Source organism: Acromyrmex echinatior, chromosome 1, assembly GCF_024713525.1.
Source record: "Acromyrmex echinatior isolate Ae372 chromosome 1, ASM2471352v2, whole genome shotgun sequence".
Lineage (NCBI taxonomy): Eukaryota > Metazoa > Arthropoda > Insecta > Hymenoptera > Formicidae > Acromyrmex > Acromyrmex echinatior.
The window spans coordinates 6,232,160-6,250,232 of NC_141852.1; the positions used below are offsets into that span (position 1 = coordinate 6,232,160).

An 18,073-nucleotide genomic window follows, 5' to 3' on the forward strand; every position below is an offset into this window, starting at 1 on the left:
AAACTTTTTTTTAGCATAGATTTGTACTTTATTTTTTCATTTTGTAAATTTTCATTGCATAATAATATTTAAAATATATTTGTACCAATTTTCTTTTTACATTAATAATACTATAAAATAAATATCAATTTTCGTAAAAGACTCGCGTAAAAATATCTTTCTTTTTGACAGTTATCGATAGCAATTAAGGCACATGATTTGTTCGTCACAATTATATCTGAAATGAGACAACGCATACAGTTACGCACATATGAAGCTTTTATAAAGGCATACATAGCTAATAACTTACACAGGTAGAGAGCAGTTCTGACAAAACAATTCTGAGCAATTGGCGCACATAGACTGACAAGAGGAACACAACGCCTGATCACAGTAATAACATGCGCTTACTATAGACCGATCTATCAATCGGTAACATCCGCAGAGGTCTACCCGGATATCCTGGAAGAAAAACAAACAGTCACAAGCCATATAAGATGGTCCAAGTGCCAATATAATTCCGCAACCCACATTGACAACTTTATCACTAGTTTTCAATTGCAATTTGTCAGTCAACAGCATCTGTTTCATATTGGATATAGATTTGAATTTACAAGGTGACAGACATTGAGGTGAAGGTAAGTCTAGAGAATCCATTGGCCCTGACGTGTTTAATTTATGGGAGAGTGTCTTCGCACCTGCTTTAAGCAAATTCAGGGTTCTACCTGGAAATACATAAAGTCAAAGACCATCCACATTGAATTGACATACTGTTTCAACTAAGTTCCTTTCTTTTTATAAAAGTAGAGGAAGTTAGTATGCTGATCAACATGATCAGCTTCAGTAGGAACGAATTTTAAGATTTAAAAGAGAGCATACATCTCACAAAGCGAACTTAATACTTACTATAGACATCTCTCATCCGCTGGTCACTCGATATACCATTATCCACCTGCTTTTCTCCTACATGCATTTTCATCTGTGGCAACAGATGACAGTCCCCTTCAAAGGGACAAGTACGTTTTGGCATTTTTCAAGACCAGCTTTAAACGAACTAAAATAACATAGTAGTAGTACGTTATAAACTGGCAACGAAGAGGAACTATTGCATCAAGTGGAATCGTATTGCTACAAGGCTAGTCACTTGTACCATTCTGTAAGTACATTAAAAGTTATTATATAAAAATACAAGCAACTTGACTAATACCTAATGTTACTACAGTTCCAATACAACATATTGCACTCTCACAAGAAAAATGACACAAATTGAAAGTTTGAATTTACTATTAGTTCTTAATTCTAATATTTATTATTGTAACAATTGCCACTTTACACAACAATATCAAACAATCTTTATGTTGCATCTGTAAATTTGGATTGTTCTTATTAAAATATACTTAGTATTGTTCTTTTTTATTTGACTTATTTGAGTTCCTTAAAATTATATATGTTAAAATTATATTAATGCTTTTAATAAAAATAAATGAGTTTTACAGATACAGTATTAATAATTATTATAGATTTTGACATCATCCTCGCAAATATATTTTAAATTTTAAATACATTTAAATACATTAAGATTACATTTAGTAAACAATTGATAAATCTCGTTTCGCATGGGAAATTACAAATTACATTGTTGAATAATTCTCACTTAACCTAAAAATATTAGCGAGCAACAAGTTATGTATGTCATCCTATTGGACTCAAACTCGATTTGTATCAACCAATCGCCGGTAGGAAAAAGATTTTGGATTCAAAAAGATCAAATATACATATGTGTTTCTATAAAACGTATAGTCAGCGATATGCATCATTGAGACATATAACCTCAATTTAAAGGTTACTTTACTTTGGATTACTTCCACATGTAAAGAGCTTCCAGCGGATTTCACGTTTCGCTACGGTTTGGTGAGAATTCATAAGATTAATAGTAATACTAGACATTTACTTGATATAGCTTCAAGTCGTAATTTATTTCGATGATCCGAGTTTTCAATCGATTATCAAGAAACGCGCGTTCCGGCGAATTCTCTAAATTTTTCACGTGGCGGGAAACGTGTCTATTCGATTTCATTCTCAGAACGATGTCGAGCAAGTCAACCATCAAGATCGGTACGCACGACGGGACTTTTCATTGCGATGAAGTCCTTGCCTGCGCGCTTCTGAAACTACTGCCGCAGTATAAGGATGCTTCTATAGTGAGGTAATTGTAGCAAAGCTAAAGCTGAAACCCTACTGTTCTATCAATGTAGGTCAACTTTAATCTTAAGTTAACTTGGTTTAACTTACTTTTTGTCTATTTTAGTTCTAAGGAGTAAATTAAACCAAGATTAAATGTTAATCTACATTGGTATATAGAAATATAGACATTAATAGCAATTATTGATACAATATTGTCCAATATAACTCAATATATTCTCAACAAAATATAATCAATAAATTTTTATATTTGTTAAGTAATTAAATCATGTTGATAAAGTTGGCAAAGGACATTAGTTAAATGACATGAATTAGTTATTGAAATGAAATGAATAGAAAATATTGGGTTGCAGAATCCATGGATATCCCATTACATTTTTAGATCTCGAAGTCAGAGTGTCTTGGATACTTGTGATATCGTGGTGGACGTTGGTGGAGAGTATGATCCATCCAGGCATCGATATGACCATCACATGAGGTAAACTTAACATACTTTTTAATTTACTTTTACTTTTCTAGATCGGTGAGTCTATTGGACTTACTTAACTATACTATATCTCTGTCAAATTATTTAATTTTTTGTCCTACATCTACAAAATATTAATTATATAGAAAATTGAATCTCGATAAAATGAGTTTTCACATATAATGTAACTTATATTAGGTGTTGGAATTAATTCGTAGCGTTTTTTAATGAAAGAATGTTATTTATTTCACATGAGCATTAAAAAATACATTAATGAAAGTACTTCCCATCACTTGTAAAACGCTACGAATTAATTCCAACACCTAATAATATAATAAACAAAATATGTTATAAATGTAAGGCTTAATAATGGATTTTTTAAGATATAGTGTATCAAAGATATTTTATGAGCAAATTCTAATTTAATTTGATTTATTGCAACAATAAAAAAGGTAAAACACAAGCAAGACTTTTACTATCTAATATACATTAATGATCATTAATGTATAAACAATACAATATAATATAATATATAAATGTAATAATAATATAATAAAATACAATAATTCAGTATAATAATACAATATAATAGTAACACAATACAATATATAATATTAATTTTACACCTTTGCTATACTATAATATTCATAACTCAAAAACTATTCATTATTGAACTCTATATCTTTTATTTATTACATTATAAGCTACACTACTTATATGCAAAAACAAATTCGTTCACTAAGACCCAATTTTCTATCTACCGTCATATAATTAGAAGTCCTTTGGAGTCAGTTTTATTAAAAAAATATTTGGTATTCATTATTTTATATGAGTTATGTCATTTTAATTCCTTGAAATTAGTGTCTTTTAATTAATAAATTAAATGGATCTCACAGATTCAGTAATTTGTTACAGATTTTGACATCAGCGTCATTAATGATACCTCTCATGAAAATTTTTCTTAAAATTCTTTAAATAGTTTCTCAGATTTTTTTTATGCGAATTGGAATACTTTTCGGTAATAGTAAGAAAGTCTACTATCTTTTTTACTATAGAATTCTTCATATATGTGAATTTTGAAATATTTTAAGCTATTTTAAAGTATTCTTAAGATTTTTCATTCTATAATTTCTAAAGAAAACACGTGTATAAAATCTCAAAAAGTTTAAAGTATTTTTTCAGAAAACTTTATAAATTTAAAACATGTTTTTGAAGATATTATGTGATATTATGAAATATTTTTCACCAGAGGCGCCATTAAATAAAATCTCTATTTTTATCGCATTGTGTTATTTATTATTTTCTCGTACCAGAGAATTCCAAGAATCGATGAGTACCGTTATGAAAAAACCAGGATACGATTGGACAATAAAACTAAGCAGTGCCGGACTGATCTACTGCCATTTTGGTCATGAGATATTAAGGAATATACTTTCGAATATAACAGAGGATAGAATCATCGATGAGATTTTCAAGAAGATCTACGACACTCTAATCAAGGAAATTGATGGTATAGATAACGGCATACCCATGTATGATGCTGAACCATTGTAAGCACTTATGATGATACATTACACAGCAGTCTTCTTCAAAATTATTGCACTTGCGTTTGTTTTAGATATCGAATAGTTACCGACTTAAGTGCGCGCGTAAGCAGACTGAATCCTCAGTGGAATAGTCAGGATATAGATATCGAGAAACAATTTGAGAAAGCTATGGCTTTGGTTTTGGAGGAATTTTTAGAATTTGTACAATATTCGAAAAACGTATGGTTACCGGCAAGAGATCTCGTGCGACGCGCTGTGGAGAATCGATTTGAAGTAAGGACTATCTCTATCTTTTTGCTTTCAGACATTCCGATTGTGGTTTAAATTTAAAATATTTCCGTAAGGTCGATCCTAGCGGAGAGATAATAGCGTTGTCGCAAGCAGTACCGTGGAAGGAACATTTGTTTCAATTGGAGAAGGATATGAACGTGTCACCGTCAATAAAGTATGCCATTTTTGAGGCTGATAACGCTTATCGGGTTCAATGTATGCCGGTAGCGCTGGGAAGTTTCGTATGCAGGATGTTTTTGCCAGCAGCGTGGGGCGGTTTGCGCGCTAATGCCCTTGTGGAAGCCTGTGGAATTGAAGGCGCCATATTCGTGCATTCTGTTCGGTTCATCGGCGGTCATAAAACCAAGGACGGCGCGGTGGCTATGGCGCGGAAAGCGCTCGAAATCGGAAAGGTCGAATAATGTGCAGAATGACGGTGTCTGAATCATTCATCTTTTTTAGAATTTTTATGATGTGGTTATTGAATATTGTTTTAGAAAACAATTTAAATTAATTGCCCTTCAGCTGGTAATGTGGGATTTTGAAGAAACAGTCAATTTTTATTATGAATTTTAGTAAATAAATTTCAATTTGTACAGCATTTTTTGTTGAGGAAACTAGTGTAGCACCAAGTATAATTGTATTATTGTATGTTTCATTGTGAAAATCAGTTTACATATTTTCAGTGTAATCTTTCACGGACAAAACTGGTGCAAAAAAGCACCATTATACTAAAGTTCAGTTTTCTTCCTTTTTAAAGATAATGGAAATCAGTTTAAATAAATTCAGATTGTATTCATGCTTTAAGATATAACATCATTCTAATTAACTTCATACAACAAAATTGTTTTTAATTTTGGTGTTTCTAACAATAAGTACGTAAATGACATTAAAATTTTGATGTTTAAAAATCTTAATCTTAAAAAATTTTTTAAAACTAAGTAAATAAATCAGAATATCATTGTAAAATAAACAATTAGGTCTGTGTAATTATATGTATCTCCGCTCAGGATACATAGAAAAAAAATAAAAATACTTTTATTATACAATCCGAGTGATAGCTATCAATTGGATGTATATCAATAGCATCAAAATCTAGCGCTGGTGCTGGACAAGGTTTTCTAGTGGAAAACGCTTAAAAAATAATTAAAATTGACTTTTATAATAGTAAAAATTCGTTAAAACTTTCACAAGTATGCAAGAATTTTTTTAGATTTTTATACAGTTTGAAATTATATAACCCTTGCGGTATGAAATAAAAACGATGTCTGGTATAAGTCTGAGTATCTTGAATCCGTTCATTTTTTTACCTACTCTTAAAATGATTTTAAAATCTTTAAAAATTGCGTGTATATCAATTACACACGAGCCAATTGCGCACAAGCTAATCACAGAGCTAGAAAAAAAATTAAAGAAAACTCCTTATGTAGAAGTCGCTGTGATTGGCAGTGGGCAATTGCAACAGTGTGCAAGTGTACCACTGTCTAAAAATTTACGAACACACTTTCAACTTTCTAAAACAAATGTTTAAGGGGTAACATCTACGTGAACGCTTGAAAACATAGGGTAACTTTGTAAATTTTTTATAGTCAAATAATAAGATGAGTGAAAATTCGGATTGAAGAGGTCTTTAATGTACCTATATATATATAAAGACACAAAACAATTTTTGTTTAATTTTTTTGTGTCAAGATAGCGGCGCTGGAACTCTATAATATAAGTGAGACTGCGTTTTTCTCATAGGTCTCCGGGACTTGCAGAAGTGCCGTACACTTTCACTAAAGACAAAAAGCAAAATTTTTTTCTAATCTACATTAAATTTGCTAGAGAAGTACTCACAAGTACCCCTATATATTAAAATATTGATTTTTGTAGAAATGGTGAACATGTGACTATAAAGTTTCATTTTCACCCAAAAAATTCAATAAAAAAGTATTTATAATAAAAGAAGTTTTAATCGATCATACAAATCATGTGTGCTTCTCTAGAGAATTTAATTTAGCAACTGTAAAAATTTCAAGTGGATCGGATAAAGTTTGTTAAAGTTATGCTGCAAGCCAATTAGAAAAACATGATTTCGAGAAAAACGTGTTTAAAGTTTTGAGTAACATTATTTCATATTTAATTATAGAAATTTTTTATTTATCTTTAGTCTACGATGTCTGCATCATACAACTGTTCTTTCGCATTGATATTTGTTTCCTTTTCCTCTTTTCTGAAGGATGTGAAAGCTCTATGTCCTTAACGGCATCTGTAAGCGAGAGCTCGACAAATTTAACGCGCGTCAGCCTCGACGCAGAAATTATAGCAATTGTGGCCTATAGTCAGTTGTAACACTTACATAATTTCCATTGTATTTGATAATTCATTGAAAATGCAAGTCGCGATATTTGCAGCGATGTCAATTATTTTTTTGCTTGAAGACGTTTTCGGAGCGAGCGACTACACAGTCGAATTGACGAAAATCCTCGCGTTCTCCACGTTCTATGGCCAGACACAGTAATTCTATTATGTCCTTTTACTATCGATAGTTTCTTCTCTTCTTCAGCTGCTTTTTTAATACATTTTGAACTAACATTGATATTATGTACTTATAGAACACAGAAGCCTTAAATTGCTGCGCGCTTCTCTGATGCGCTTTAAGAAAAATCGTAAAAATCGTAAAACCATTTAAAAAAATTGTTTTACGTATAAAACCAATTGCTTATTTTTAAGACTTAAAGCATCATTTCAGACAAAAAAAATTTTTTTGATTTTTTGAAAATTTTCATCTAGATGTTACCCCTTAAATAATGACACAAATTTGAACCGATGAGAATAAATTTAATTAAATAACAGAAGCCCTGTATGTATTTGGTCAAAGTGGATATCTTAGTACTTAAATATTTCTGTATGAATTTGTGTACATATTTGATTTTGCAAACTATGTAAATCTTTTTAAAGAACGTTTAAATTTTATTTGATAAATAATAAAATGCAGTATACGATTTAATTCGTAGAATATTTACGAGAAATTTGCACGAACAGGAATCGGTTGGTAAGGAAATACCCAGGATGGAACCGTAAAGAATGAAAAATTTAAAGATCCAGATTGCTGATGGAAGGTGCAAAATTATATATCGACGAAAAGTTTAACTCGTTTGTGTACATTTCGTTGTATTTAAAGATTCATTATTTCTATTTATTTCTGATTATTTAATATTCACAATATAAGAAAATTATATTATCTTTTGAATTGTTGTGAATCAAATACTTCTGAATTTAATTTATTTAATAAGAACGAATCCAAATCGCATACAATTTTTAAAAATGGCTTGTTTATTGTTAAAATTTCCTCACATCAGATCCATATAAAACATGGTTAATCATGGCACAAGTGTCTCCGCATGTATTTTCGTAATTGGGTAGAGATAGCTTGATTTTATCAATACGCAATTTCCAATGATTACTTTACAATTTATTAAACAGCATTTCGGGCTGCAGCGTGCGCAGCCAAATGTGCTGCCTTAGCCTGGGCGACTTCAGGAGTGTCGATTACCCTGCCATCAGGTCCAAGTGGAGCGTAAGCATAGAATGCAGGCGAGGTGGCGTATGCTAGTGCACCGTATGGAACCAGTCCGATCTTGGCAGCCTCCTATGTGAATAAATATTTAATTAAATCGTCGATATGACATTGCGATGCAGAGGAATCACAAAAGATGAACTAACGTTACCAAAAAGTCTCTGGAACAAAATGATCGGATCGCGGCTTGACACCTGAATATATGTAATATTTCTATACCGTAGACAGAGACGTTGTCTCGGCGACTCTCGACGTTTAATAATAACGAGCGATACTACGTTGAATATCGGTCACGAATAGCTATTACCGTTTGCACAACCATCTCTAAACCAAGAGTGTCATACTTGGGCGTGAGCGGCGAGATGGGCAGCCTTGGCCTGGGCGACCTCAGGTGTGTCTATCACTCGGCCATCCGCGCCGATGGGAGCGCCGTATGCAATTGCAGGTGCATAAAGGGCGGGCCATCCATAACCGGACCATCCATAACCGGGCCATCCATAACCGATCGTGTTCCTCGCGGCCTCATAAGCCTGGGTGGCGAGATGCGCCGCTTTCGCTTGCGCTACCTCCGGCGTGTCTAAGACTGGTGTTGCCGTCGCGATGGCGCAGAATGCGAATAGAACAATCTGCAAAATACACGAGTAAATTCTATGTATAATTATCCTAAATATTTGCGAAGCATCTGGTCCCAAAATTGGAGTGACTTAACTACGGAAAAAATTAATAGCGAAGAATATATTGGCTCCAATTAAAACTAATAAATACATATTGTATCATTGGTGTGACAATAATTATGTTGATCATGGAATAGACCATTGTATGCAATTTTCGCCCGTAAGATTAACTTTCGGAGGCCCTCCATTAACCGATGGTACTCACGAGAGACTTCATGTTTTATCAACGTGATGAAGCGCTGCTGGGTGATTACCAGTACTCGCCCTAAAGTATGGACTGCTATGTCGTACTGTATTGAAGCTCGTATCCCCTTTTATATATGTGAATCCTGGTAGGGAGTCGTCAACCCGTAGGAGGGGACCACACCCTGTGTCATGCCTCAAAGATCTGACATTGACATTACGTTAATGAGTCTCTGCCTGATCGTCTGAATCTGTCTTGGAAGGGATACACCTCTCCTCAGATGTGGATGCATCACCGAGGTCAGTCTCGTTCGTACAGTCTTCCGACTTCGTTGGCCGGCTCTTTCACGCTCCTCATCATCATCGTCAAGAGAGACCGCCAAGAGCCCGGTTGATCCAACAGGAAGTCCAGCGCGGTTGGCCGCACGAAGGGGTCGATTACTTTTTGCTTGATGAATTGCGTGGAAAGTGACTCCGGCCATGAAGCCTTGTTTATTATCGCGAATATGATGGATAATGAGCGTTCCTTTCATGGACGTATAACCGCAAGGTGCAAGACTATCATCTTCCTATACGCGCATGTGAATTTATATAACGTATTAAGTGAAGCTTAACTGATGAGCAACGTAATTAAAGTTAAGACAAATACATCAGTTTTTTTCTATGCTGGATCTTGCATATAATTTAACTTAATTGTTTAATTAGCATTAACAATAATACATATTTTTTTATGTTAAAAGAACACATGAGTCCTTGAAACCTAACTTTTTGTTATTAGTTCTATTTTCTTTAAGAATTGCAACGTTTGAACTTATAGTTAGTATATAATATGATGATAGTACTACATAAATAAAACAAACTGTGAAACAAAAATTATTCCAAATCATCACACTATTTGAAAACTAGGAAAATGTCCTAAGCTTACCAAGAGCCACATAATCTAATTACAGGTTAATGATAAGCTTCATTCTATTTTTATCACTCGTTATTTGTGAAAAGAAAACGGAATGAAGCTTATAATGCCTGAGTATCCAAACTGGATGCAGCCTTAATCTAGATCAATTAATTTTGCTATGTATTCGCAATCTCTTCATTGCATCTATTTAAAAGTATAATAAAAGGTGTAAAAGTGTGATATTGAACACTTATAATCGCATTTGTCAGTGTCTTATTGACAGATCCCTATATTTATCCGCGAGAAAAATCTTCAATAAAAAAAAAACAAAATCAACAAGGTTGCGCACCTCCAACGGAGGATCTCCGTTCACTGCGTTAAGACAAGACTATACCACGACTTCCCGATACTGTCAGGTGCGGCCGATCAACGGCCGTCCTTGCCGATATCAAAGCTGCCGAAAAGTAGAAGGGACAAGGCGCAATTAAAATGTATGAGGTGCGACGTAGAAAAAGAGCGCGAAATGAAGGTCGGCCGCGCGTCCTCGAAATCGAGAACTTTTCCTGGATGAGATCAGGACGGGTCGCTTTTTGACGAGCGATGTCCGATACGTATCGGCAGGTGCAAGTACGTCTTTTTGTTCGATCGAAAATTCCACTTCCTCAAGGTCTCACTTCCTGACGAAACTCTCTTTGTGCTGGTCTCATGCAGCCGCTTCGACCGCTCGACGTTTAAGAATCCGTAATATCTCGCGGGAGAAAATTTTCAAGGAGTCAAGAATTTTGTTATTTTACTCAAAAATGGAAGCTTCTTCCGATCGAAATTAAAACGCATTAATTTTCTAGGATCTTTTAGAGAGAAAATATTTTCTAGAAATCGTTTGAGAATTTTATTCAAGGAAACTTGTAGTTGCGGAAGAATGGTTTGAAATTTGCAGAACTACTTTTTAATATTTATTTAAGCGATTCATATCTGTTACATTTATTAAAATGAAATGTAGTAAATTCATAACGTGCGTTTTTGTAAGTGTTACGTTAATTCATTATACGCGCCACGCCAATGTAATATCGTTGAGCAACACGACCGAGTTGTAAGATACATTTGCACATAATGGCAAATTGTTAACCTTATTACTTTGTACGTACATACGTAAATATGGTGAATTAACAGAATTGATTAATTAGTAAAATCGCTCTAAATAATTTAATAAATGATTAATGAGAGATCGTATTAAAAGTAGTCACTTATAAAAAATGCATTGAAAAAAAAGTTTTTATCACAGTTTAACAACAATTTATAGTCATTTTCAGTGTCAAGTGTACATTTACAGTTGTTTTGACCATGAAAATTATAACTGTTTCAACTTTTTCAACAAAATTATAATCATCATAACTGATATACACAGTTTTATACATGATAAAAAACTACGCAAAAATAATTAAGAATTACAAAATAGAGTTAAAAGTTACAAAATAGAGATAAAAATCATGAAAACGATTTACGAATTATTTGTTTACATTTTCTACATTTTTTTGTTATTATTACCATGTAAATAGTAAGTGATTAAAAAATGAAATAAAAAAATAGTCATTTATAATTGCAATTTCATTTGCTATATAAATTTATTTTATTTATCCATCTTATCTTGATGTTTTATCATGATTTATATTATACAATTATTGTTTCATATTTATAACTATAAAAATATGAGGTTATTATCATTCATTATAATAGTATAGCAAAATATACGTATCAAAATTGTGCAAACGCATTTTATTGTATGAATGAGTTGTAAGTGTGTTGTGTTCTAGATTCTAATATCTGATGGAAAGTGCTGCTATAACCGGAGAAAAATGAGGTGTGGCGATGCTACATTTTCACTTACATTTTTATTGATACTTACAATGTTTTGAACTTAAATTAAAAATTTTTCTAATTTTTTGACTAAGTCTTTAGTTATTACGATAATTTTTTGTAAAAACAACCTTTTGAAGCAGTATAAATTTTTCTCATAATTTTTAAACGAATTCAAACACTTTTCAGAAAGTTTACATCTTCGAAAAGTTTACATCTTCTCTTAGAATTGTTCATACAAATGAATTCTGAAATATTCTGAAATTTCTCATCCTACAATTAAAAAAAAATATTAAAAAATTTTTTTAGATTTTATAACATTTCATCAGAAATTATACTTACAAAAAATCTTAGAAATTTTACGATATTTCATAATTAACATAATATATGAAAAATTCTGAGAAAAGATGTAGATTTTCTGAGAAGTGTTCCAATTCGTATAAAAAATGTGAGAAAGTTGTAAAATTATATAGAAATTTTGAAAAATTATAGAAATTCTGAAAAATTATATGAAAAATTCTGAGAAAAATTTTCACCAAGATAGTTTTCAAAAAAACACGTTTCCCCTTTTTTGAATAATTTTAAAAAATGGTAATATTTTACTTTGGCACATCTCATATGTAGAGTAACATGATTTCGCAACGAGTAACGCATGACCGCTGTTCGGAACGTTGTGTTGTTAATTGCTCTTTAAACGCGTGCGAATAAAAATTTTCACTTGTTTTCACCATTTCAAAATTGAGAAATTTTCCTGGTATTCGCTTTATCATAATGCATTGATACGCAATGACGTGACTGTTGCGAGGAACAAAAGCCCTTTTCCTTGGAATTCAAGATAATCTTGACACGCCTGACGTCCCTATTGTTTATTAGCATAAGCACACATACGGATATGGCCATAATCGAGCCGGGCATGGCCTTAAATGCCCATTAAACGACGTCTGCAATTAGCCGGCTAACTTGTTGTTTTCCTTCGAACAGGCATGTGTGGGCCGACTCATCGATTTAACGCGATTCCTATAAGTACTGATTAGGTGAATCGAGTAGTTGTTGCGATAAACCTCGATTCCTTGTGCTAAGATAATTACACGCGTAATTATATAAGATACTTTGAGATTTGCGTGGAAAATTGCTATGGAAAATTGCTTCATTATGAGGAAATCGACTTTCAAAATTGACGAAAGAGAAGTGAAAATAAGAGAAAGCCAGCTATATTCCATCAAATTAAATGTAAATACATGTAACGTGAATGCAAATAGACATTGAAAGAAAACACGCAAAAGAGGAACAAAAAAGATAACTATCAAAGATTTAATGAAATGGAGATTAAGGTTTTCTATTAATCATAAAATATTCGAAATTAACGTTCCTTTATGGACTGTGAGGGATTTGTCGATATCGCAAATGATGTCAACGTGATGTCGACGTAAAATATGAAACCAATAGCTCAAGGGATGTCGGAGTCGTCGTGTGAAATGTTGCGAACCTTGAATTGAATTCGACTGCGACGTATTTGGAATGGGAGCTCGGGACATGGTTAAGTGACCGGATCAATCATTCCTCGGATTCATTCGCAAATGTAAAAAGACGACGAGGTATGCCGCTAGCCAGCCTGCGAGGCCGCAGGCGGATGTTGACAGGTACGCCTGTTGCATACATCGTTTCTCGACAACGATATGATGCTGCTTATAATGTGCTGTACCAAGATATATCTCTTTAAATCTCGTCTTTTCGTCTTGCAACTATAAATTTTAATCGTGCCGATGTTTCATACATAGCTTGAAAAGTTACAGCCTAATTTACAATCCAATATTTTATTTAAGTTATAACAATTATTATCTTACATAATATTATAATTAAACATAAGCTTCTGTAGTCAAGATATAGAAATAAAATTATATTATCGAGATTTGTTTATTCTAACATATACAAACACACAGACACACACACACTGGAATATATATCTGTTAAATAGCGTTCTTCCTTCTAATGTTAAATCATAATATAGGATCACTTAAAACATTACATTCTGTTCGATTTTTATCTATGTTAACAAACATAATCTTACGTCATAAACATGATTTTCCATACTAAAGATAGTATCATTACATGCAATAATGTTGTGATATTAATATTCGATTATTATAGCAAGCTGTACTAAAATATATCCCTTTAAATTGCCTTTCCTTTTAACGTTTATACATTATAACATAAGATCGATCACTGAAATATTATCTATTCGATATTCCATCTAAGTTAGAAATCATAATCTTACATGGTAATAAAATATATGATTTTTCGTAGTCGACATAATTGCAATAATACATATTATGATATTAAGATTAGATTATTATAACGAAAGGTACCGAAACAGGTATATCTCTTTAAATCGCACTCTTTCTTCTATGTATTTATAAATTCATAAACTGTAATACAGAACCAGTCACTTAAAACATTACATTCTGTTCGACATTCTATCTATGTCGCAATCATGATCTTATATTGTAATTAAACTTCTGTAGTCAAGATAGTAATAAAATTACATGCATGTTATGAATTGCAATTGATTATTATGATATTAAGATTTAATTATTATTATTAGCGTGCTACTAAAATATATCTCTTTAAATTGCGCCCTTTTTTTAACGTTTATAAATTATAACACAGAACATATTATATTGCGTCATTTTAAAAGTTACATTCTGTTCAATATTCTATATATCTACGTTAACAATCATAATCTTATACATCATAATTAAACATGATTTTTCCATAATCAAGATAGTATAACAAGATTACATGTGATAATGTTATTATAAATTAAAATTCAGTTGTTGTGTATACAAATACATTTTAAGTACGAATATTGAATTTTCTTATAGATACAAAATATATTCCGTACATTTTTCTTATTTTTCCCAAAGGAATCTACGCAAAATCTGTGCTATCCGTTAAAGAAATTCTTAATTCAGTAAAACCAGCAGTATTGGGAGCATACTGTTGTAATAAAATAGGAAATCAGGAAACAACAATGGAATGCTTTATATTTCTTACAGGCTAAAATGCGTCTTAGATAACAATCCGATGCGTGCATCTTACGGTTCAGCCTGAAAGCCGATGATGCAAGGTGCATATCATTTACAGCGTATCACGAAACTTGAAAACGCATTGTATAACTAACTACCATCCATATAAAATTAAGGAACGCTTTTTCCAATTGTGCAACTTTGTGGCAACGTCAATTTCATAATTTTGTCGCGTCGATTTTAAACGCGACGTCATCATTTAATCGCGACAGTGTCAACTCGACGTTGCCGCGTACGTTCTTTTAATCAAAATTAGTAATCGTTGTAACCGTTAATCTCTCTGTCATCGTGAGACTGGGGGTTTGACGAGCCACTGTTATAATAGCCGTCATGATTGTAAACCGGTGGCTTGTAAATCTGCGAATGATCATACGCGACAGGTGTCGAGGAAGCTATGTGATTGTAAGCCGCTAGATGCGCGGCTTTTGCTCGGGCCACTTCCGGCGTGTCTATTACGCGACCCTGAAAATAAAAGGGACAATGAGAAATGGAGAGCGATGATATTCTTGCGTCTGACTTTCCTCCCTGATAGTTGTCAAACTATTTTCGAATCAATTATTGTAATTTCCACTATATGACAGAATGTAAAGTCCATTTCTAGAAATTTACAAAATTTCAAGCATGTAAACTACCATTAATAATAATATCTTTATTGCTGTACAACAAGTCGCATACTCTCTAAATTCTTTGAAGTGGAATCTCACCCGAAGAGTGAAAATTGAGCCAGTCTTAAAAAAGAATGGCTTAATTTTCAATTTTTAAGAGTGAGAGAGATTTTACTCTCTAAAAGTTTTAGAGAGAGAGAGTAGAATAATTAATATCATATTTTATTATTATTAGATTATAATTCATATCTTTAAGAATTCGAAAATGATGATCTAAATTGGACACATTTTCAGGAATTATTTCCATTATCAAATCACGAAGTGCATTGAACTCCCCAATTGTTCGACTGACAATGAATAGAATAAAAATCTTACATCATGATCTAACGGGGCAGGCGGCCCGTGATATCCGTATCCGCTGTGATACAGTTGATGATCAACCGATACGGGGTTTGCATATCCGCGATAGTCCTGATTTTCCACGTAGGAAGCCACGCTATGCGGAACCTTCGCGACAGCTTCCGCTACGGCAGCCAGATGTGCCGCTTTGGCATGTGCTACTTCCGGCGTGTCCATGACCCTGCCATCATGGCCTATGGGCGCCGGTGGTCCGTGGTACTGGTAATGCGTTGGCGTAGCCAAAGTTATGGCAACGTTGATGATTAAGAAAATCTATGAACACGCACAGAAAAAAATGTTTGGATGAATTAACTGGAATTCTGATGGAAAATGAATAATCCAGAATTTTAGTTATAAATCTGCAAGATTTCCGATTAAATCTATTAAAATTATAGTTGAAATAACCAACATTTAGTAAATTTAATCAGAAATCTAGTAGAATTAACCAAAATTTTGGCTCGTTTATTTTCCAGTTAGTTCAACCAAACATTTTTTTTCCAAAAATGAATAAAAACAGCACTCCTCGATGTTAACATTTTAGGAAAATTAATCTCTAAATAATAATCGGAAGGGAATATTTTATCGTTTTGCGATTCTCATTGTAAATTTTATCGCAATTCCGATAATTTATTTAATCATTAGTGATAGGGATGATAATGTAAAGTTTTCAATAATCCTTAGAGAAATTCAATACTGTAAGTATTAAATTAGTTAATAATTAATTACTTATTTTGAGTATTAAAAATATTAACAACAGTGCTTTTAATACTTATAAAATAAATAATTAATCATTAATAAATTTAATACTTACAATATTAATACTAACTATTAATGCTATGGCACACAAAAAATTTAAACAGTAAGACGTAAGTAATTAGTGAACCAACATTTTGGATTTATGTTATTGTTTCACGTTTCTATTGTAATTGGTCGATTCACTCACTGCTTACATCTTACTATTTTATGTTTTTTGTGTGTCATAGCTGTAACAATATTAAATTTCTCGAGAGAATTTTTTGATTAACTGTTAAAATTAGTCGTAATCCAATAAAGTTACTTACCAAAGACTTCATTGTTATGTTCAATCCTGAATGGAAGTGTCACCGTTTTATAACCATCGAGAACTAAATGCTCGGTTTATATACAATCGGTGATTTTATCTTACCTAACAGTATCACCCCACCAATGATGAATATTGTTCGGCTAATATTCGTACAACTGATTGGTCGATTTTTACTAAAGTGACAAAATACATTTCTCTATTTTTGCATCAGCGGTGTGAGACTGTATTACAAAAAAAAACGATGTTTTTCTCATCAACATCAAATCCTCATTTTAATAAAATATTATTTGTTGTATCAATACTGTTATTCAATTAACAAAATTTTTTTGTTAGCTAATGTTAATTATTTAATTATTTCATATATTATTCTTTTTCCGTGCGCGAAGATGTAATTGATTTAATCATCCAAGTATCGTTCGTCTAATTGTTAATCATTCATTAGATCTCACAATAAAAGATCGGATATTCAATTATGTTTGATACAATTATTAACTCTTTTCTTATATTGCTCTCGAAGTAAATTGTGATGGCTCATTAAGTAATTAGACGCGCTTTTACGTGACGGAATTTCGAGTAGCTTTTAATTCAAGATAATAATTACGCGGATTACGTTATGGTTATTAATGCGTGCGAATCTGTATTTTATAATTCATTATGAGAGAATGTCAATGTCCAGAATAATTTTAATTTCAAAGATATTAAAGAGTGCTTTTCTTCTCACGAACGAATAATTGACAGCGTTTAATCGTCACATTAAATTCGATATAATAAACACGGTTGAAAAACTTGCGATTAAACGCTTGTTTCAGCCTTCACTGCTCTTCCTGATTTATATTGGACCTTCCCAAGCAAGAACAAACGTCATCATGATATTAAGATAGCGTCACAATGATTCCAAAACGATTATTAAAACTTATTTTTTCAGTCATGATTAATTTTAACTTTATGATTCATTATATATAATGTTATCGTGACTTGCTGTTCTCTCTGCTTGGGTCCAATCTTCAGTCTTTCTTCGCGAGCATTCGCTAATAAATCGGGAGATCGACGAGATACAGCGATCGATCAAACGTTCCCATCGCCCGCTGACACTTTTTGCCAAGCGAATTGTACAACATCATTTGTAGAATGTTCGCGTTTTGGCGCAATCATAATTCTGTTCTTGCTGACATTCCAGCCTCCCTCTATTTCTCCCCTTTTCACTTTTTCTTATTCTTTCTCTCTCCCTCCCTCTCCCCCTCTCTCTCTATCTCTCTCTCTTTATTTCTAACTCTTTCTCGTTTTTTCT

At 32.6% G+C, this 18,073-nt stretch overlaps 4 protein-coding genes across 10 annotated transcripts; 1 reads left to right on the forward strand and 3 right to left on the reverse strand.

Moving 5' to 3' along the window:
* Positions 1-4: 4 nt before the first annotated feature.
* LOC105143846 (apoptosis regulatory protein Siva) lies at positions 5-2,072 on the reverse strand. 6 transcript variants are annotated; one of them, XM_011052368.2, is made up of 5 exons: positions 1,931-2,072; positions 886-1,133; positions 511-704; positions 290-441; positions 5-217 (listed from the first exon to the last, which is right to left on the reverse strand). In XM_011052368.2, exons 2-5 carry the CDS (start codon positions 1,007-1,009, stop codon positions 172-174), a joined length of 516 nt encoding a protein of 171 aa, XP_011050670.1. In that variant the 5' UTR covers positions 1,010-1,133; positions 1,931-2,072; the 3' UTR covers positions 5-171. The 6 variants fall into 6 exon arrangements, with proteins under 6 accessions (XP_011050670.1, XP_011050673.1, XP_087268018.1 ...); XM_011052371.2 differs by having other exon boundaries at positions 886-1,033; positions 1,931-2,066; XM_087411892.1 differs by lacking the exon at positions 1,931-2,072 and adding an exon at positions 1,832-1,849.
* On the forward strand, positions 1,756-5,741 carry LOC105143845 (MYG1 exonuclease). 2 transcript variants are annotated; one of them, XM_011052366.2, is made up of 6 exons: positions 1,756-1,890; positions 2,063-2,185; positions 2,564-2,659; positions 3,961-4,197; positions 4,266-4,467; positions 4,539-5,741. In XM_011052366.2, exons 2-6 carry the CDS (start codon positions 2,067-2,069, stop codon positions 4,884-4,886), a joined length of 1,002 nt encoding a protein of 333 aa, XP_011050668.1. In that variant the 5' UTR covers positions 1,756-1,890; positions 2,063-2,066; the 3' UTR covers positions 4,887-5,741. The 2 variants fall into 2 exon arrangements, with proteins under 2 accessions (XP_011050668.1, XP_011050667.2); XM_011052365.2 differs by lacking the exon at positions 1,756-1,890 and having other exon boundaries at positions 1,962-2,185.
* Positions 5,742-7,603: 1,862 nt separating this feature from the next.
* Positions 7,604-9,051, reverse strand: LOC105143847 (uncharacterized). Its single transcript, XM_011052372.2, has 3 exons — positions 8,906-9,051; positions 8,371-8,652; positions 7,604-8,098 (listed from the first exon to the last, which is right to left on the reverse strand). The coding sequence occupies exons 1-3, from the start codon at positions 8,915-8,917 to the stop codon at positions 7,925-7,927; spliced, it is 468 nt and encodes a 155-aa protein (XP_011050674.1). The 5' UTR covers positions 8,918-9,051; the 3' UTR covers positions 7,604-7,924.
* Positions 9,052-13,341: 4,290 nt separating this feature from the next.
* On the reverse strand, positions 13,342-17,011 carry LOC105143849 (cuticle protein 2-like). Its single transcript, XM_011052373.2, has 3 exons — positions 16,784-17,011; positions 15,699-15,995; positions 13,342-15,180 (listed from the first exon to the last, which is right to left on the reverse strand). The coding sequence occupies exons 1-3, from the start codon at positions 16,793-16,795 to the stop codon at positions 14,971-14,973; spliced, it is 519 nt and encodes a 172-aa protein (XP_011050675.1). The 5' UTR covers positions 16,796-17,011; the 3' UTR covers positions 13,342-14,970.
* Positions 17,012-18,073: the final 1,062 nt, after the last annotated feature.

Bases quoted from the DNA above. Each gene is read 5' to 3' on its own strand.
- LOC105143847 (XM_011052372.2), bottom strand. The intron at 8,099-8,370 runs GTATGACACTCT...TTATTCACATAG, and splicing joins ATCTCGCCGCTCACGCCCAA to GAGGCTGCCAAGATCGGACT.
- LOC105143849 (XM_011052373.2), bottom strand. The intron at 15,181-15,698 runs GTAAGATTTTTA...TTTTATTTTCAG, and splicing joins CTGCCCCGTTAGATCATGAT to GGTCGCGTAATAGACACGCC.
- LOC105143845 (XM_011052365.2), top strand. From the start codon at position 1,962: ATGATCCGAGTTTTCAATCGATTATCAAGAAACGCGCGTTCCGGCGAA. The intron at 4,198-4,265 runs GTAAGCACTTAT...CGTTTGTTTTAG, and splicing joins ATGTATGATGCTGAACCATT to ATATCGAATAGTTACCGACT. The intron at 4,468-4,538 runs GTAAGGACTATC...TATTTCCGTAAG, and splicing joins CTGTGGAGAATCGATTTGAA to GTCGATCCTAGCGGAGAGAT.
- LOC105143846 (XM_011052368.2), bottom strand. From the start codon at position 1,009: ATGCCAAAACGTACTTGTCCCTTTGAAGGGGACTGTCATCTGTTGCCA. The intron at 705-885 runs GTAAGTATTAAG...ATGTATTTCCAG, and splicing joins GCGGATGAGAGATGTCTATA to GTAGAACCCTGAATTTGCTT. The intron at 218-289 runs GTAAGTTATTAG...GTCTCATTTCAG, and splicing joins CAGAACTGCTCTCTACCTGT to ATATAATTGTGACGAACAAA.